Source organism: Pogona vitticeps, chromosome 2, assembly GCF_051106095.1.
Source record: "Pogona vitticeps strain Pit_001003342236 chromosome 2, PviZW2.1, whole genome shotgun sequence".
Taxonomy (NCBI): Eukaryota; Metazoa; Chordata; class Lepidosauria; order Squamata; family Agamidae; genus Pogona; species Pogona vitticeps.
Window position 1 is genome coordinate 17,169,471 of NC_135784.1, and position 20,530 is coordinate 17,190,000.

At 47.3% G+C, this 20,530-nt stretch overlaps 3 protein-coding genes and 1 long non-coding RNA gene across 4 annotated transcripts in view; 3 read left to right on the top strand and 1 right to left on the bottom strand.

The window, feature by feature from the left end:
- Nucleotides 1-242: 242 nt before the first annotated feature.
- Nucleotides 243-20,530, bottom strand: part of LOC144587482 (uncharacterized) — a 117,572-nt gene continuing 97,284 nt past the window's right edge. The window contains exon 2 of the long non-coding RNA XR_013542637.1: nt 243-1,202. This is a non-coding gene — a long non-coding RNA (uncharacterized LOC144587482). The remainder of the gene's footprint in view (nt 1,203-20,530) is intronic.
- Nucleotides 4,226-20,530, top strand: part of LOC110071413 (uncharacterized) — a 34,017-nt gene continuing 17,712 nt past the window's right edge. The window contains 3 exon segments of the mRNA XM_078388083.1: nt 4,226-4,757; nt 5,971-6,067; nt 6,861-6,931. Coding sequence (XP_078244209.1) covers nt 4,362-4,757; nt 5,971-6,067; nt 6,861-6,931 — 564 coding nt within the window. The 5' untranslated portion in view covers nt 4,226-4,361.
- Nucleotides 6,001-20,530, top strand: part of LOC144587467 (uncharacterized) — a 48,269-nt gene continuing 33,739 nt past the window's right edge. The window contains 5 exon segments of the mRNA XM_078388203.1: nt 6,001-6,067; nt 6,861-6,931; nt 17,123-17,558; nt 19,452-19,548; nt 20,396-20,466. Coding sequence (XP_078244329.1) covers nt 6,909-6,931; nt 17,123-17,558; nt 19,452-19,548; nt 20,396-20,466 — 627 coding nt within the window. The 5' untranslated portion in view covers nt 6,001-6,067; nt 6,861-6,908.
- On the top strand, nt 7,918-13,614 carry LOC144587462 (uncharacterized). The gene has a single exon (XM_078388183.1). The coding sequence runs from the start codon at nt 7,918-7,920 to the stop codon at nt 8,782-8,784; it is 867 nt and encodes a 288-aa protein (XP_078244309.1). The 3' UTR covers nt 8,785-13,614.

Here is a 20,530-nt window from a genome sequence, read left to right on the forward strand (position 1 = left end):
TCTTGATGCCCTGCAGAGACTGAGGACTGCCTGCCTGAGGGACCGACTGCCTGGCTTTTTATGAGCCTGTTAAGATTTTTCAGGAGAGGTCCTGTTAAAAATACCAGCAGTTTCAGAAATGTCGTGCAGGAAAGGGCCTTCTCGTGTATTGCTTGTAGGTCACAAAAGCCACTACCAATTCTTGACTGATTTTAAGGAGGGAGGAAAATTTCTGTTGGCACATCTTTCACCCACTATGCTGCTTGTTTTTTTTCCCATTCGTGTGTGTGAGGGAGCAATAGACCCAAAGGAGAAAGAACGGAGTGAGCCGTCCCCTCAGCTAGAGACGTCTGAGCAGAAAAGAGATATAGAAGTAGGGAAGACAAGAGAAAGTGAGGAGTTGAATGTAGAGGAGGGGGAAAGAAGGGAATCGAAGGGGAAAGAGGGGAAGATTGAAATCTGCCTCTTGGAAGAGAGAGAAGGGGAGAAGGATTCCCCTCCGTCCGTATGGGGGGAGGAGATAGGGCAACAATGGGGGAGAAGGTGACAAGAGTGAGGAGAAGGAAAGAGGAAAAGAAAGAGAGGGAGAAGTTGGATATGAGAGAACACACGGGTTGTTAGAAGATTTCCCTAATCTGAAGGTAGGAGGATTCGTACCTGATCCAGATAAATCTATAGAGAAGGAGACGTCGGCTGAAGCCCTAGAATGGACGGTCCTGGTCTTCTGGTGGGGGGAAAGGTCACTCGAGGAAGGTGATTCTGCCAGACCTTTCCTTCCATCATCCACCATCAAAGGGAGAATGAGCCAGGCACCCTTGCTGTTGGACAATATGTGTGGTTCAGAGTGCTTCATTGAGGAAGGCCAGAGAGCAGGAACGTTTTCGGCCAGCCCCTCAATGAACCTTGTCCATTTAGAGACAGAGTTATCATCCTCACAATTTGGGCAGTTACCAGACTTTAGTTGTTTTGAACTAATAGCTGTAGATTCATCCCATGTTAAATCAAATAAATCAAAAGGAGACCCAGTCATCATTTCCTGGCAAAACCGAGGAACTGTTCCAGATCTTTAACGAACCCAGTCACCGTGTATCTGCATCCTTTGCTATTATCATGGTTTTAATTATAATAGCTTAGTATGAATGGGATGATGGCAAAGCAGGGTTGTATTTTTTTAAGCTAAATGTGTTTTTATCTTTTCTTCTTTTTAAATGTTTCTAAGCCACCTTGAGCACAAATAAAGGATCTGACTTACGGAGATCCTGTGATTTCATGACCTCCAGAGCAGGCTTTTCTCAGGGATGTTGGCAAGTCTTTGAGCCAAAGTCCCAATGTGGGCTTTTGGTTGTTGTTGTTTAGTCATTAAGTCATGTCTGACTCTTCATGACCCCATGGACCAGAGCACGCCAGGCCCACCTGTCTTCCACTGCCTCGCAGAGTTGGGTCAGATTCATGTTGGTCGCTTCGATGACACTGTCCAACCATCTCGTCCTCTGTCGTCCCCTTCTCCTCTTCCCTTCACACTTTCCCAACATCAGGGTCTTTTCCATTGAGTCTTCTTTTCTCATGAGATGGCCAAAGTATTGGAGCCTCAGCTACAGGATCTGTCCTTCCAGTGAGAACTCAGGGTTGATTTCCTGCAAAATTGATAGGTTTGTTCTCTTTGCAATCCAAGGGACTCTCAAGAGCGTCTTCCAGCACCACAGTTAAAAAATATCAATTCTTTGGTGGTCAACCCTTTTTATGGTCCAGCTCTCACTTCCATATGTCACTACAGGAAAAACCATAGCTTTGACTATTTGGACTTTTGTTGGCAAGGTGATGTCTCTGTTTTTTAAGATGCTGTCTAGGTTTGTCATCGCTTTCCTCCCAAAAAGGAGGCGTCTTTTAATTTTATGTCTGCTGTCACTATCTGCAGTGATCATGCAGCCCAAGAAGGTAAAATATCTCACTGCCTCCATATCTTCCCCTTCTATTTGCCAGGAGGTGATGGGACCAGTGGCCGTGATCTTAATTTTTTTTATGTTGAGCTTCAAACCATTTTTGGTGCTCCTCTTTCACCTTCATTAAGAGGTTCTTTAAGTCCTCCTCACTTTCTGCCATCAGCGTGGTATCATCTGCATATCTGAGGTTGTTGATATTTCTTCTGGTAATCTTAAATCCGGCTGGGGATTCATCCAGTCCTGCCTTTCGCATGATGTATTCCGCATATAAGTTAAATAAGCAGGATGACAATATACAGCCTTGTCGTACTCCTTTCCCAATTTTGAACCAATCAGTTGTTCCATATCCAGTTCTAACTGTTGCTTCCTGTCCACATATAGATATCTCAGGAGATAGATAAGGTGATCAGGCACTTCCATTTCTTTAAGAACTTGCCATAATTTGTTGTGGTCCACATAGTCAAAGGCTTTTGCATAGTCAATGAAGCAAATGTTTTTCTGGAACTCTCTGGCTTTCTCCATAACCCAGTGTATGTTAGCAATTTGGTCTCTAGTTTCTCTGCCCCTTCGAAATCCAGCTTGTACTTCTTGGAGTTCTCGGCCCACACAGTGCTGAAGCCTACCTTGTACGATTTTGAGCATAACCCTTGCTAGCATGTGAAATAAGTGCAATTTTACGGTAGTTAGGAGCATTCTTTGGCACTGCCCTTCTTTGGGACTGGGATGTAGACTGATCTTTTCCGATCCATCGTTCTTTGGTGTCAGTTCTAGAAGGTATTGTAAGTCTTCATAGAATTGGTCAGTTTCAGCCTCTTCAGCATCGGTGGTTGGTGCATAAACTTGGATTACTGTGATGTTGAAAGATCTGCCTTGGATTCCTACTGAAATCGTTCTATCATGTTTGAGTTTGTATCCTAGTACAGCTTTTCCCACTCTTTTATTAACTATGAGGGCCACTCCATTTCTTCTACTGGATTCTTGCCTACAATAGTAGATGTGGCAATCGTCTGAATTGAATTGCACATTCCCATCCATTTTAGTTCACTGACACCCAGGGTGTCAATGTTTATTCTTGCCATCTCCTGTTTGACCATATCCATCTTACCAAGGTTCATACATCTTACATTCCAGGTTCCTATGCAGTATTTTTCTTTGCATCATCGGACTTTCATTTCATTTCCAGGCGCGTCTGCAACTGAGCATCCTTTCGGCTTTGGCCCAGCCACTTCATTAACTCTGAAGCTACTTGTACGTGTCCTCAGCTCTTCATTAGTAGCATGTTGGATGCCTTCCGACCTGAGGAGCTCATCTTCCAGTTTCATAACTCTGAATTGTGACTTAACTCCAACTTATCTTTATCATTTATCATTTACTGAAGTCGCTCAACTTGAGTTCCCATCCCTGCCTATTACTACTAGCCTCAATCAGCTCTTGTTAAATAAAGACTGCCCCTTCTTTTTTTGGACTCCATATAACCAAGAGTATGTCTTCCTCTTTTCCCGGCATCGGAAAAAGTACAGAACCAGTCTTCATGTACCTTATCTTAAAGGAAACGTAAATAAGATTAAAACTTTATGGTAAGGAGTCTCATGGCGCAAGTGGTTAAACCGCCTGTACTGCAGCCAAAACTGTGCTCAGGACCTGAGGTTCAGTCCCAGGTAGCCGGCTCAAGGTTGACTCAGCCTTCTCTCCTTCCTAGGTCGGTAAAATAAGTACCCAGCTCGCTGAGGGAGGGGGCAATGTGTAGCCTGCATAATTAACTTGTAAATCGCCCAGTGAGTGCTTGACCACTATGGGGCGGTATATAAGCAGCACTCTTTGCTTTTGCTTTGCATTGCTTAGAACAATTGCTTAGTAACAATTTGTTACTCAGCCAGCACAGTTGGTGCTGAAGTCTTCTGGGAGTTGCAATCCAAAACTCCCGAGTAACCCAAGGTTGGGAACCAGGGGCTTAGAATATTGAATGACTTTAACATTTTAAAAAAAACCAATTCTTTCTTCGTTTCTAAGTCTGTGTATTATATTTCACGAACATATTGCTGCTGGGTCTTGGAAACAGTGATGAAAGAGGTAAGGTGAGAATTGGTGCAAATCCAGAGGCGCGAAACTGAATGAATGCTTTTGGGATGGCTGTTCCCTTGGTCGCGTTGCGGGAGAGGCAGAAAGGGGGCGTGCCTGTTGTCCCTGTTCTCTAAGGGTTAAAGGCAGTGAGTTGGTCTTCCTAGAGGGGAAACAGCGAGTCCTCCAGAGGAAGTGTCCTCTCTCAAAAGAACCCCCCTTACTTCCAGTGCCTCGTTTTTCAGCCTCCGGAGAGAAACGGGGTCTTGAGCTCCTTCGAGGGGCGGCTGGGCGGCGTTTCCCTTCCCGGGCGAGCTGAGCTCCCTGCCTGGCCCTTTCGGGGGGTGAAGCCGAGCCCCTCCGGAGAGGGTGGGGCCTGAGAAGATGGACGAGCAAGGTTCAGTTAGCTTCCCTGCCATCAAGAGGCGAAGCAGTGACGAATTCTGGGGAAGGAAGATGAACACTTTTCTGAATGAGGACGTTGTTGGCTCAGACATACAGTGCCGGCGCTTCAGGCAGTTTTCCTACAAGGAAGCGGAAGGGCCCCGAGAAGCTTGCAGCCGTCTCTACCGCCTCTGCCGTCGGTGGCTGAAGCCAGAAAGGCACACCAAGGCTGAGATCCTAGACCTGGTGATCCTGGAGCAGTTCCTGGCCATCCTTCCCCCGGTGATGTCCAGCTGGATGAGGGAATGTGGAGCGGAGAGCAGTTCCCAAGCGGTGGCCCTGGCCGAAGGGTTCCTCCTGAGTCAGGCCGAGGAGAAGAGGCAGGAAGAGGAGAAGGTGAGACAGCATTTTCTCAGCTCCCGTGTATTCTTATAAAGGCTGCATCCATGGCCAAGTTAGTTGCTGTTCCATTGAAATTAGACATACCGTATTTTGCCATCTGGCAGACGATACTATTGTCTAAAATCTTTAGACTAAAAATTGAGGATCATCTTATACATGGAAGTAAACTGAGGAGAGAACATAAACAAGTGGAGGGGCGAAGAGCTCAAACAGATCCTGACACGTTTTGATCGCTTCTTTCCCCCTCCTTTTGTCAGCCTCAGGTTAAGGAAGTGGTGGAGTCAGAAAAGTGGGGGTCGTTTTATACATCAGGGTTTCTTATAAACGGAAAAATACGGTAAAATGTATTTCTGTTGACGGCAAAACTCATTAGGATCATTCACCTTGTTTTGTTTCCAAAGGAGACATGTTTAAATGTGACTGCTGCTGCTCCAATGCAGGAGAGAGCCTTCTCGGTAGGAAAGGGGCTCCTGAGTCTCTGGTTCCATGGGGTCTATTCTTGATTTTATGAACATAAGGGAAGAGGGTAAAAAATAGGTTGGGTGCCGGATACACTCCATCCGAACCATCTGCCAGGAAGCAGAGTTGGCTTCACTAACTCCCTGCCCAGTTCTGTCTTTGTCTGTGGCTGGGCTTTCGTCTTGAGCACTGACTCCAGCCAGTTCCCTCCCTTTAGGGAGACCCTGTCCTGGTGGGCACTCACAGGTTCCTTTCTCCCTGGAAGTCCTTACTGCCTCCACCACAGGCATTCCCTATCGGGCTTCCTCCTGCAGCTCCTCCGTTTGGATCGGTGTAGGGCCCGGGTACCTGGCTGACCTCTGTAGTCTCCATGGGGGTCAGTGTGATCCTTACAGGCCAAAGATCTACGGGCCCCTCTTTTGTCTTCAGACGCATCTTCCAAATCCTGAGGATGATGAGTTCTCTCCTTCCTCCCTCCTCCTCCTTTAATCTGGGCTCCCACAAAGTGGTCTCAGCCTTCTCTCTCTCTCTCTCTCTCTCTCTCTCTCTCTCTCTCTCTCTCTCTCTCTCTCTCTCTCTCTCTCTCTCTCAGCCAAGGGTGGGCAATTGTTTCCCCTCCCCTTCCTTCTTCCTGGCACCTCCATCTCTCTTTCTGCACCTCCCAACCCACAAAATGAAATGTAAGGTGGGGCGGCTGCAGTGGCCGTGTCTGCCCATTCTTCTTTTTAAACTTCTGTTTTTCTTTGAGGTCAAAGATCTGTCTCTGGACGTTCAGCCGGATTTCCCCGCAGAAGAAGAGGCTCCCCTGGAGAACAGAGCAAGGGATGGAGGGGCCGCCTTGCCGGGTAAGGTCTGGTGCTGGGAGGCCAGCTGTTTTTCAACCTGATCTCTTTTTCAGAAAGGTTCAAGAGATCCATGGTTGTATTTATGTTTCCTTGGGTTTTGAAAGTGGGGGGAAAGCGTTACCACCACACCTTTCTCCATATACAAAAAGTGTTTCCAGAATCAGCAGTTGAAGAACTGGTACGTTAAAACAGCCTCGTGATATATGGCTAGAATGGGGAATAAGAAGAGATAGATCTTGACTTCATGGTACAGTGATTAATCTGCAGTTCTGCAGTCAAAACTCTGCTCATGATCTGCGTTTGAACTGACGGGCTTAAGTAGCCAACTCCAGACGAACTCAGCTTTCCGTCCTTCCAAGGTTGGTAAATGGAATGTCCAACTCACTGAGAGGTGGGCAATGTGAAGCCTGCAGAATTAAATTGCCAAGAGAGTGCTTTAAGCAGCATAATTTGCTGACATTTAGAGTTTCTCCTTCTCATATCCTCCAGTGTGTTCAAGATCTTGCACATCTCTTCTGGAATCCCTCTGCTTCTGCTAGAACATCCCGACTTGGTGGGTCAGGCTTAGGAAGTATAACTTTAGAAGCCACCTTGTGAATTTCATGGCTCAGTGGAGACTAGGAACGGCATCTCCCAAGTTCCAGTCCAACACCTGACCCACTAAACCACACGGTCTTACAAGGGCCGTCCTGTGCCTTTGGTTGGGATGTCACTTTGATCTTAGGATTCTAATCCTGTTGTCCAAGACATGCTGCATGCAGCTGGTTTTCCACCTCACTTCTATCTCTTGCAGCGGTTGGAATGACGCTGGCAGTGGGTGCGGAGCCATCCCTTCTCGCTGATGATGGAGCGAAAGCAGAAGAGGTGAGAGAAGGATGTCTAGGAGGTCGTGCCGGGAGCAGCCTGACTGTTTCTTCCCCAGCTTGCCTTTCTGGGAAGGATGGTGGAGTGTTTCGTTGTAATATGTTTTAGAGGAAGGGTTGCAAATGTTAATGGATTTTTTAAGGTGTTATCTGGGAAGAAGTTGAGAAATAATGCATTTGAATGTACAGTGGTGCCTTGCTTAACGGGCGCCCCGTTTAACGATGAGGATTTTGCGATCGCATTACGATGTTCCAGCTGACCGGTGGGGGCTTCGAAGACGGTATTGAGGGGGTGGCTCAGGGAGAGCCGAGAGGCAGGGCAAGGCCTGGGAGTTCCGGCGCCCCTCCTCCTGAGCCCTCACTTGCCTGCCGCCCAAGGATGCCTGGTGTCTCCCGGGCTGGCTGGCTGGCGAGCACGCGAGCGCCGGGTGGATGGCCCGCCCCTTCCCGCCCCAGGCGGCTGTCTCTGAGGCCTCGCTCGCCCACCGCCCAAGGACGCCCAGTGTCTCTCGGGCTCGCTGGCTGGCTGACTGGCTGGCTGGCGATGCTTTGCCATGATCGGTTCCCTGCTTGGGGAACCGATCATGGCAAAGCAATGCTTTTTTAACAGCTGATCGGCAGATTCACAATGGCCGCCCGCTGTATTCTGGAAGGATTCCTCGCTTGCGAGGCACCGAAAATGGCCGCCCCTATGGAAGATATTAGCTGAACGGTTTGTTTTTGCCCCATAGGAATGCATTAAACAGGGTTTAACGCGTTCCTATGGGGTTTTTTGTTCCGTTTAGCGATGTTTCCGGATAGCAGCGTTAATCCTGGAATGGATTAACGTCGCTATGCAGGGCACCAATGTAGTAGAAATGAAAATTGAAAAACGTATTCGTCCGTATTCATAGACTGGTTCATACAGGTACCGTACAGCGATCTGAGAGCATCTCATCTTATTTAATCATTTAGCTCATATCTGTATGTATTTCTGTGAGAAAGATAATGCTTTTTCCCCCTTCCATCCAGTGTCCAGTGACCTTTGAAGAGGTGGCCGTGTTTTTCACTCAGGAGGAGTGGGCGCTGATGGATCCTGACCAAAGGGCCCTCTACAGGGAAGTCATGGAAGAGAACTGGAGGATCGTGGCCTCCCCTTCCATGCCTGATATTATCTGCACTGACCATGAACAAAATCGCATTTCTGAGCCACAGCAAAACCACAAGTCATCCAACCGCTTGGGAAATGTTAAGAGAGAGGGGGGGAATTCTGGTAAGTGGTTGAACTCCATCTCCGATCAGTCAAAGCCAGCCTGGCTAACAAACTGGAAGTCGCAACTGCGGAGAATCCACACTGGAGAGAAACCATACAAATGCCAAGAATGTAGAAAATCTTTTAAATGCAGTTCACACCTTCTGAGACACCAGAGAGTCCACACGGGAGAGAAGCCATACAAATGCAAAGAATGTGGGAAATGCTTTGCCCAGAGTTCCCACCTTCTCAGACACCAAAGCGTCCACACTGGAGAGAAACCATACAAATGCCTGAAGTGTGGGAAATCTTTTATTTGCAATTCTAACCTCCTGAGACACTGGAGAGTCCATACAGGAGGCAAACCATACAAATGCCAGAAGTGTAGGAAATGTTTTGCCCAAAACTCAGACCTTCTGAGACACCAGAGAGTCCACACTGGAGAGAAACCATACAAATGCACAGAATGTGGGAAATGCTTTGCTGAAAATTTAAACCTCCTGACACACCAGAGAGTCCACACTGGAGAGAAACCATACAAATGCCAGAAGTGTGGGAAATCTTTTAATCGCAATTCACACCTTCTGAGACACCAGAGAGTCCACACTGGAGAGAAACCATAGAAGTGTCATGAGTGTGGGAAATGTTTTACTCGGAGTTCACACCTTCTCAGGCACCAGCGAGTCCACATTGGTGAGAAATCATATAAATTCCAGGAGTACAGGAAACATTTTGCTCAGAATTTACACCTTCTGGGACAAAAGAAATAAGTTAAATAAATGGAAGGCAGGGATTCTTTAAAACTTTTTCTGAGTTGTATATCATGAGGAATGAGAGAATCCACAGAAGAAAGAAACCAAACAAATCCCAGGGATGTGGGAAATGTTTGAGTTTCAATTTTCATCAGAGTGTAGACAAGGGAAACCTACATAGGAGAATTAATGCAGTTGTTGGTGAAATCATAGATGAGTTTCGACTATTCACCTTTATTTCATCTCAATTCATGGGCGATGGTGGCGCTATGGGTTAAACCGCATAAGCCTCTGGGCTGCTAGGTCAGAAGACCAGCCGTCGTAAAATCGAATCCACGTAATGGAGGGAGCTCCCGTCGCTTGTCCCAACTCCTGCTAACGGAGCAGTTTGAAACCATGCAAATGTAAGTAGATAAATAGGTACCACCATGGTGGGAAGGTAATGGTGTTCTGTGTCTAGTCACGCTTACCACGTGACCACGGAAACTGTCTATGGAGAAACGCTGGCTCTATGGCTTGGAAATGGGGATGAGCACCATGCCCTAGAGTCGGACACGACTGGACTAAAAGACAAGGAGAACCTTTACCCTTACCCCAATTCATGAAAACATTAACTCCATTCCACTTTCCTTTTAGTGGCTGAGACTAACTTTTACCGCATGGAGACCCTTCCAGCTGTAAAGTTTAAAGCCCACCAGTTGTTGTTTTGTTAATGGAGTTCGAGAGAAAACAAGATGCTGGTGACTTTTTTTCCATGGTGACTTCATGTAGTAGGCATCCTTCAGTCTCGAAAGACTATGGTAGCGTGCTCTGTATGGAGAACTTGGAACAGCGTCTAGTGTGGCTGAGGAGGCCAATTCGAGAGTTACAATCTCTTCCACACTGAAGACAAATCCAATCTGTCCCCTGTCCAGCTCCCTGGTTTTGCTTCCTTTGTGACTTCCTCTTTGCCTCGGCCTGCTGGACAAGGGTCTCTTCAAATTGGGAGAGGCCGTGATCTACCGCCTGCCTCCAGGCTGAACGATCAGATGTCAGAGTTTCCCATCTGTTGAGGTCTATTCCTAAGGCCTTCAGATCCCGCTTGCAGATATCCTTGTATCGCAGCTGTGGTCTCCCTCTGGGGCGATTTCCCTGCACTAATTCTCCATATAGGAGATCCTTTGGAATCCGACCATCAGCCATTCTCACAACGTGCCCAAGCCAGCGTAGACGTCGCTGTTTCAGTAATGTATGCATGCTGAAAATTCCAGCTCGTTCTAGGACTACTCTATTTGGAACTCTGTCCTGCCAGGTGATACCAAAAATCCGTTGGAGGCAACGCATATGGAAGGTGTTCAGCTTCCTCTCCTGCCGGGCACAAAGTGTCCAGGACTCACTGCAGTACAGGAGTGTGCTCAGGACACAGGCTCTATAGACCTGGATCTTGGTATGTGTTGTCAGTTTCTTATTGAGCCATACTCTTTGTGAGTCTAGAGAACATGGTAGCTGCTTTCCCAATGCGTTTATCCAGCTCGACATCTAGAGAGAGGGTGTCAGAGATGGTTGAGCCAAGGTACACAAAGTCATGAACAACCTCCAATTCTTGTGTGGAGATGGTAATAGAGGGAGGTGAGTCCACACCCTGGTCCATGACTTGTGTTTTCTTCAGGCTGATTGTTAGTCCAAAGTCTTGGCAGGCCTTGCTGAAACGATTCATGAGTTGTTGGAGGTCTTCAGCAGAGTGGGCAACAATGGCTGCATCGTCTGCAAAGAGGAAGTCCTGCATGCATTTCAGTTGGACTTTGGTCTTCGCTCTCAATCTAGAGAGATTAAAGAGCTTTCCATCTGATCTAGTCCGGAGATAGACACCTTCTGTTGCAGTTCCAAAGGCATGCTTCAGCGTGACAGCAAAAAAGATCCCAAAAAGTGTTGGTGCGAGGACACAGCCCTGTTTCACTCCGCTTCGGATGTCAAAGGGATCTGATGTTGAGCCGTCAAAAACTACAGTGCCTTTCATTCCATCGTGGAAGGACCTGATGATGTTAAGGAGACGAGGTGGACATCCAATCTTGGGAAGTATTTTAAAAAGGCCATCCCTGCTAACCAAGTCAAATGCTTTTGTAAGGTCTATGAAGGCCACTAAGAGTGGCTGTTGTTCCCTGCATTTCTCCTGCAACTGTCGGAGGGAGAATACCATGTCAGTGGTGGATCTATTAGCTCGAAATCCACACTGTGATTCTGGATAGACTCTGTCTGCAAGCACCCAGAGCCTCTTCAGCACAACACGGGCAAGCAGCTTCCCTACAACGCTAAGAAGAGAGATACCACGGTAGTTATTGCAGTCACCCCTGTCACCTTTGTTCTTGTACAATGTGACAATGTTTGCATCCTTCACGTCCTGTGGTACTCCACCTTCCCTCCAGCAAAGACAAAAGATTTCATACAGTTCGGTGATGATGATCTCCTTACCGCATTTCAGCACTTCAACAGGGATGTTGTCCCTTCCAGGTGCCTTACCGGAGGTGAGGGAATCCAAGGCCGCATTTATTTCTGCTAGGGTTGGTTCACTGTCCAGCTCTTCCAAGACAGGCAGGCACTCAATGTTATTTAATGCTTCTTCGGTTACTACATTCTTTCTGGAATATAGCTCGGAGTAGTGCTGCACCCAGCGTTCCATCTGCTGTGCTTGGTCCTGGATGATCACACCTGTAGCAGACTTCAAGGGAGCAGATTTCTTCTGTAATGGACCTAAGGCCTGCTTGATACCGTCATACATTCCTTTGATGTTACCTGTGTCCGCTGCTATCTGTATCTGAGAGTAGAGCTGAAGCCAATAGTCATTGGAGCATCTCCTGGCAGCCTGTTGGACTTGGCTACGAGCGGCTCGAAGAGCTTGCAGGTTGTACTCGCTAGGACAGCTTTTGTATGCTGTTAGAGCTCTTCTCTTATCCTCAATGGCTGGCATTAATTCGTCCGAATGGGCTTCGAACGAGTCAGCCATCTGTCTGGTCTTCTTGCCAAAAGTGGACAAGGCGGTGTTGTAGACAGTGTTCTTGAAGTGTTCCCATCGTTCAGGTGCATTTACATTAGCTGGACCTAGAAGGCTTTCCTCGAGTGCTTGGGCAAATTCCTTCACTTTTCTTTGATCGCGAGTCTTGTTGATGTCAATACGTGGTCTTCCTTCCTTTTTCGTGTGATACAATTTCTTTGTTCGCAGTTTTACTCTACTACACACCAGGGAGTGGTCAGTATCGCAATCAGCACTCTGGTAGCTGCGTGTGATCGTAACACTAGGAAGGCTAGAACGTCTAGTGAGGATCAAATCGAGCTGATGCCAATGCTTGGATCTTGGATGTCTCCAGGAAACTCTGTGTTGCAGCTTCGTATTAAAAAATGTGTTGCTGACACAGAGACCATAATAACAGCAAAACTCCAGTAAGCGTTGGCCATTTTCGTTCATCTTTCCAACGCCAAAACGGCCTAGACAAGTGAGCCAAGAATTGTGATCAGCACCAACTCTAGCATTAAAGTCTCCAAGAATGAACAGTGACTCTCTTTCAGGGACTTTTTTGATAGTAGCTGCCAGATCGTCATAGAATTTGTCTTTCACTTCTGTAGTGGATGACAGTGTTGGTGCATATGCACTAATGAGGGTTACTGGTCCTGCTGATGAGTGGAGCTGCAGAGACAGGATTCTTTCACTCCCCACAATGGGTGGAACAATGCATCTCAGAAGGGTGTTTCTGACTGCAAAGCCAACACCATACTCCCTGGTCTCATTCGATGGTTTTCCCTGCCAGAAGAATGAGAAGTTTTTTTCTTTGACAGATCCCGAGTCTGGCAGTCTTGTCTCTTGCAGGGCAACAATGTCCATCTGCAGTCTACTCAGTTCCATGTCAATGACAGCTGTCTTGCGCACATCGTCTATTTTTTGCAGGTCGTTAGGAAAGCCGTAGTCAGAAAAGCCAGGGGTCATTGTCCGTACATTCCAGGTGCCCAGCTTTAGGGCAGAAGTTTTCTTATGATTGTTGCATGGTGCACGGTTGTCGATCTGCTTGTCGGGTTTCACCCTAAACCCCACGCACCCCGTGAGGTTAACAGACCGTGGCGAGGTAGCACCTTACTGGCTGGGGGCTGCCCAGCTTAAGGCGGGCGGTATCTACCTAGTGAGGTGCAATGACCTCTCCCTCCGTCAGAAGTAGACCCTGGCGTCCTGCTCTACGCCAATTGAGCAGAGACTTATAACCGGTAACTGCTACTTCCCGTGTTGTTTCGACGCTGTATGCGAAGCTGGAGTGTCCTCTCCAGAGCACGAAGCCTGGGTAAAATAATATGGAGGATAGGCTGTTACCCAAGCAGCAAATAACCCCTCTCCATGTCGCTGAAATGGTCCAGTGAAAAGGCAAGAGCCAATACAACTGCTTCCAGCAACGTCGCAGGAGTTGGCAGAATGAAAGAAAATGCCTCCGGGACTCCGGCTCCGGATTTTGCCTCGAGGTTATCTCCTGAAGCCCTTTAAATAAGTGGATATAGCCACAAGGCAGTAGCGGTTTAAATTTGGAGTTTTCCTTCTCCTAGATGGGTTGCCTTCCACGGCTGACGAGCCCCACCTACTCACTTCATGACATAATGAAATTTCCCTATTTTTTTCCCTCTTTCTGTACATTGTAAATCATGGTAGAGGATGGTGGAGAGCTGGTCATAATAAAGTGTGCCTCCTGACGTATCCTGGTTATTCTTAATGGAAAATCTATTTCTGCTTTTGTTGTTTTGGCCTGATATAATCAGCAAGCACGGTTTCATTCATGGAAGTAGACAACTAAAAGGAAGTTGAATGGGCACCCCTTGAAAGGAAATCCTTTTGCAGAAACCTTTTTCTAAAGAAATCCCGTCGTCAGCTGTCCTTCCGTCTTTCAGAGTTGTACTCACACAGCAATTCTTCACCCTCTGCCTCTTGGGATGGTCCTCCATGCCTTGAACTCTAGGGTCTCCCAACTGCACAATCTAATGTGAGAGGCCGTGGAGATAGTCTTTCAACCAGTCTTGCGAGCCTATTGCAAAAGGCAAGGATCTCGGAACTGAAATCACAGAGTAAAAAAGCAGTCCTGTTCAAGTGGCGCAACCTGCGACCGCTGACTGCCCCCCCCCCATATTGTGATCACCGGATCCCCAAGCCAGAAGGACCTGCTCTGGCTTCTTGTTGCATAAGCAGGCTGATCTCACGGTCTTGGCTTTAACTCTTGAAGCCCCTGCACAGACTGAGGACTGCCTGCCTGAGGGATCGACTGCCTGGCTTTTTACGAGCCTGTTAAGATTTTTCAGGAGAGGTCCTGTTAAAAATACCAGCAGATTCAGAACTGTCATGCAGGAAAGGGTCCGACTGTGTGTTGATTGTAGGTTGCAAAAGCCACTGCCAACTCTTGACTGATTTTAAGGAGGGAGTTGAGGGCAGAAGCCTCTGTGCTGCAAAATCAGAAATACCTGCAGTCGTAAGATCGAATCCACGCGACGCAGTGAGCTCCTGTCGCTTGTCCCAGCTCCTCGCCAACCTAGCCGTCCGAAAGCATGCAAATGCAAGTAGATAAATTGGTGGTAAGGTAACAGCGTTCCGTGTAGAGTTTGTTTTCGGACAAACGCTGGCTCTACAGCTTGGAAACGGGGATGAGCACCGCGCCCTAGAGTCGGACACAACTGGACAAATTGTCAAGCGGAACCTTTACCTTTACCTACATTTTCCGTTGGCACATCTTTCACCGACTATGCTGTTTTTTTTCCATTCTCGTATCTGCATCTTTTGCTGTTATAATGGTTTCATTATAATAGCTTAGTATGAATGGATTGATGGCAAGGCAGGTTTGTATCAATTGTTTTGTTAATTTAAATTTCTTTTTATCTGTTTTTCTTCTTTTTAAAACTTTCTAAGACACCTTGAGCACAAATATAGGTGATGTTTTGTTCTGTCACATCACTTCTGACTTAACAGTGATCCTATGATTTAATGACCTCCAGAGCCGTCTTTTCTCAGGGATGTTGGGAAGTGTTTGGCCCCGACTTCCAAATTTGAGTCTTTGTCACCAAGCCCGAAGTCTTCAGTGCCTATTAAAAACAAGGTTTTTCCATCCCCAAAAAGGAGGAGTGCATTCTGAGTTGAGTCTGAATCACTGGGGGGAAAAAAAACATGAGTCAAGTCAGCAGTGTGACTTAACTCCGACTTTGTTGCTTTTAGCATTTACTGAAGTCGCTCTGATTTAAATTCCCATCCCTGCGTTTTATTACCAGCCTCAATCACCTCTTGCTAAATAAAGATTGGCCCTTCCTTTTCGGACTCCATATAACTGAGAGTATGTCTTCCTCTTTTCCTGGCATTGGAAGAAGTATAGAAGCAGACTTCATGTACTTCATCTTAAAGGAAACGTAAATAAGGTGAAAACTTTACCGTCAGAACTGCATTGCGTAGAATATTGAATGATTTTATACTTAACATTTTTTTTAAAATACAGAATTCTTTGGTGGTTGTGGGTTTTTCGGGCTCTTTGGCCGTGTTCTGAAGGTTGTTCTTCCTGATGTTTCACCAGTCTCTGTGGTCGGCATCTTCAGAGGACTCTGTGCTGTCCTCTGAAGAGTGTTGTCCTCTGAAGAGTGCCGGCCACAGAGACTGGTGAAACATCAGGAAGAACAACCTCCAGAACACGGCCAAAGACCCCAAAAACCCACAACAATCATTAGATTCCGGCCGTGAAAGCCTTCGTGAATACACAGAATTCTTTCTTCGTTTATAAGTCTGTTATTTCCCGCACATGTTGCTGCTGGGTCTTGGAAAGAGTGATGAAAGAGGTAAAGGAGAGAATTGGTGCAAATCCAGAGGAGCAAAACTGAATGAATGCTGTTGGGAAGGATGTTCCCTTGGTCCTGTTGCGGGAGAGGCAGAAAGGGGGCGTGCGTGTTGTCCCTGTTCTCTAAGGGTTAAAGGCAGTGAGTGGGGCTTCCTAGAGGGGAAGCGGCGAGTCCTCCAGAGGATGTTGTCCTCAGCCAAAAGAACCCCCCCCCTTCCTGTTCGTCGTTTTTCAGCCTCCGGAGAGAAACGGGGGCTTGAGCTCCTTCGAGGGGCGGCTGGGCGGCGTTTCCCTTCCCGGGCGAGCTGAGCTCCCTGCCTGGCCTTTTCGGGGGTGAAGCCGAGCCCCCTCCGGAGAGGGTGGCAGAGGAGCCCCCTTGGGGTGGGGGGACCCCAAACTCTCTCTGCCCCCTAACCCATCCCGGCCGAGGGAGGGAGGGAGGGAGGCGCCTCCTCGAGAGGAGGATCCCCGCCAAGGCCCCCCAAGAGAGGGTGAGAGGTTGAGCCGCTTTTCTTCCTCCGGCTGTTCATAGGACAGAGGCCGGTTTCTCCAGGGTTTTTTTTTAAAGTCTCTTGTTATGGCTGCAAGATTTCCGGAAATATTATATAATCTCTAAATCAGGGAAAGGGGGAGACAGCGGGGACCCCCAACAGGAAAAGAAGGGCTGGAGGACTGAGTTGTTTTTTCCAACAGGGATGGCCAGCCCTGCAAAATACGGAAAAGGGAGTAAGAAAGACCAAAAAAAGCAGGACCCCCCCTGGGAGACACTTCAGAAATGGCTTCCTGTCCTTTGCGTTGGGCAGCTGGGATGGGGAACTGATTAAAGAACTGAACCTCTTCCAAAATCCGAAAAAGGTGTTGCAAAACAGACTTGAAAACATTTGAAAAAGAATCAGCTAGGCATTTACAGGGATGTGTAGTAGCATTTATGAATTATCTGGTTTCCATTAAGGATCCTTAATGGATTGACCAATAAATGTCAAAAATGATTTTACTTAAGGGAAAGCCTTCACAAACACAAATCTTATGGTTTTTTGGTATTAAAAAAAGCCTTGCTACAAAAGGAATCATGGAGAAGGCCAAAGCAAAGGGTGCTGCTTTTATTCCACCCCAGAGTGTTTGAAATACTCTCTGGGTGGTTTACAAAAGATCCTGATGTGAGTAGAAAGAGAGACTATTCAAGTGGGAGGGGGCAGATGCTCAATCTTCTGATTATTGGTGAAGTAGAAAGAAGTGGGGTGTAACTCTCAGTGGAAGAAAGACGCTCAAAGTCCTAACTTCCATTTTATCCTTGGCTTTTTCATGCATTTCCTTCAGGGACGAGAGGTGGTCTTCATGGATGTGATATACCATGGTAGAATAATTACTAATAATATTCTTTAATGAATTATTCACAGAGAAAAGTACTGGTTTTGCAGAGTGAGAGTGGGGCCTGAGAAGATGGACGAGCAAGGTTCAGTTGGCTTCCCTGCCATCAGGAGGCGAAGCAGTGAGGAAATCCAGGGAAGAAAGTTGCACAGTTTGCTGTATGAAGATGCCGGCTCAGATATACATTGCCAGGCCTTCAGGCGGTTTTCTTATGAGGAAGCAGAAGGGCCCCGAGAAGCTTGCAGCCAACTCCACCGTCTCAGCTGTCGGTGGCTGAAGCCAGAAAGTCACACAAAAGCTCAGATCCTGGACCTGGTGATCCTGGAGCAGTTTCTGGCCATCCTTCCCCCAGAGATGTCCACCTGGGTGAGGGAATGTGGAGCGGAGAGCAGTTCCCAGGCGGTGGCCCTGGCCGAAGGCTTCCTCTTGAGTCAGGCCGAGGAGAAGAGGCAGGAAGAGCAGAAGGTGAGAGAGCATTTTCTCTGAGCCCCCAGGTGCTCTTATAACGCCTGCATCCATGGCCAAGTTAGTTGCCATTCTATTGAAATTAGACGTACCAAGTAAACTGAGGAGAGAATAAAAACAGGTAGACAGGGGAAGAGGTCAAACAGATCCTGCCAAGCTTTGATCGCTTCATTCCCCCTCCTTTTTTAAGCCTCAGGCTTAGGAAGTGGCGGGGAAAGCCGGGAGCAAACTTTCTAATATGGAGTCAGAAAAGTGGGGGTCGTTTTATACTTTGGGGGTTCTTATAAACAGAAAAATATGGTAAATTCTATTTCTGTTGATGGCAAAACTCATTAGGATCATTCACCTTGATTTGTTTCCAAAGGAGACATGTTTTATTGTGACTGCTGCTGCTCCAATGCAGGAGAGAGCCTTCTTGGTAGGAAAGGGGCTCCTGAGTCTCTGGTTCCATGAGGTCTCTTCTTGATTTAATGAATGGAAGAAAAGAGGGCACAAAAATTGGTTGGGTGTTGGATACACTCCATCCCAGCCGTCCGCCAGGAAACAGAGTTGGCTTCGCTAGCTCCCTGCCCAGTTCAGTCTTTGTCTGAACCTGAGTTTCCTTCCTTTGGCAAGAACCCTCCATCCTCTGTGGCTGGGCTTTTCTCTTCAGCACTGACTCCAGCCAGTTCCCTCCCTTTAGGGAGACCCTGTCCTGGTGGGCACTCACAGGCTCCTTTCTCCCTGGAAGTCCTTACTGCCTCCACCACAGGCATTTCTTATTCCTCCTGCAGCTCCTCCGTTTGGATTGGCATAGGGCCCGGGTGCCTGGCTGGCCTCTGTGGTCTCCATGGGGGTCATTGATCCTTACAGGCCAAAGATCTATGGGCCCCTCTCACATCCTCATTCTTTTGTCACCTCCTCCTGGCAATGTACCCTGGAATCGGGGTAGTAGGTGGTCAGCAAATTGCCTTTTTTTACCAGGGCACAAAATATGGGGGCTTGCTCTTCTGACAAAACCTCCAAATCCTGAGGATAATGAGTCATCTCATTCCTTCATTCCTTCTCCTCCTTTAATCCAGGGTCCCACAACGTGGTTCCAGCCTACACACACACACACACACACACACACACACACGCACACACGCACACAGGGACATGCACACATGTGACGGGTTTGGGCTAAACCTAGATAGAATTGTTAAATTAAGTATTGTCAGGATCAGTATTGTAAAGTGAAGGAAATCTTGAATATATACAACTGAGATGATTGTTACAGCTGTGAGTGCAATCATAGGATTGGACAATACTGGGATAAAACTAGCAGCACAAACACACACAATCTGTGGGTTGTTGTGGGTTGTTGTTGGTGATACTGTTGGTGTGTTCGTGGAGAAGAGTTGTCCTGTTCCTGTGCCTGAGAATCCTGGAGGAAGCCGTGTCTACGTGCTTGGTATCTGGCAACTTGGATGGAACATATGGTATACAACTACTGAACTTATTTACTGGACATTGACTGATATATGCAGTAAACTCTGTGGAAACTGTTGTGCATTACTGTGGAACTGAGAACTTAGCTGTAAATATGCCGGTATATTCTGTAAATAATACAATATCTGCTATCAACCCTACTCTGGTGCTTGGCATCTTCATCATCTCAGGGAAGATTCTTTTGGTTATCGCCCCCTGGTGTATACCTGTACTACTGCTACTCTGTCAACATGCTTGAGTCTCCATCAGGTCCACGGGGAGGACGGATGGCCCAGGTGTCCCTGTCACACTCCCAACCCACAAAGCGAAATGTAAGGTGGGGACGGTTGCAGTGGCCCAATGCGGCCTCTGTTCCAAACCCATGAATGCAGATTTTTGCCTCTTTCTTTCATTCTTTTTCTTAGACTTCTCTTTCTCTTTGAGGACAAAGATCTGTCTCTGGACGTTCAGCCGGATTTCCCTGCAGAAGAAGAGGCTCCCCTGGAGAAGAGAGCAAGGGATGGAGGGGCCGCCTTGCTGGGTAAGGTCTGGAGCTGGCAGGCCAGCTGTTTTTCAACTTGATCTCCTTTTCAGAAAGGTTCAAGAGATCCATGGTTGCATTTATGTTTTCTTGGGTTCTGAGAGTGGGAGGAAAGCGTTAACCACCACACTTTTCTTCATATACAAAATGTGTTTCAAAGGTCAGCAGTTGAAGAATTGGTAGGTAAAAACAGCCTCTTGATATATGGCTAGAATGGAGAATAAGAAGAGATGTGTTTCACTTAAATGACATTGGAACATTTAAAATGCAGAACAAGAATAGGATAAATCTTGACTTCGTGGTGCAGTGATTAATCTGCAGTTCTGCAGTCAAAACTCTGCTGATGATCTGCGTTTGAGCTGACAGGCTTAAGTAGCCAACTCCAGACGAACTCAGCCTTCCATCCTTCCAAGGTTGGTAAACGGAATGTCCAACTCCCTGAGAGGTGGGCAATGTGAAGCCTGCAGAATTAAATTGCCAAGAGAGTGCTTTAAGCAGCATAATTTGCTGACATTTAGAGTTTCTCCTTCTCATACCTGTGAGTGTGTTCAAGATCTTGCACATCTTTTGTGGAATCCCTCTGCTTCTGCTAGAACATCCTGTCTTGGTGGGTCAGGCTTAGGAAGTATAACTTTAGAAGCCACCTTGTGACTTTCATGGCTCAGTGGAGACTAGAAACGGCATCTCCCAAGTTCCAGTCCAACACCTGACCCACTAAACCACACGGTCTTACAAGGGCCGTCCTGTGCCTTTGGTTGGGATGTCACTTTGATCTTAGGATTTTAATCCTGTTGTCGAAGACGTGCTGCATGCAGCTGATTCTCCACCTCACTTCTATCTCTTGCAGGGGTTGAAGTGGCTCTGGAAGTGTGTACGGAGCCATCCCTTCTTCCTGATGATGGAGTGAAAGCAGAAGAGGTGAGAGAAGATTTTGCGATCGCATTGCGATGTTCCCTATGGACCGGTGGGGGCTTCGGAGACG

What these genes read in the sequence shown, in the direction of transcription:
- LOC144587462 (XM_078388183.1), top strand. Translation starts at nt 7,918, where the DNA reads ATGCTTTTTCCCCCTTCCATCCAGTGTCCAGTGACCTTTGAAGAGGTG.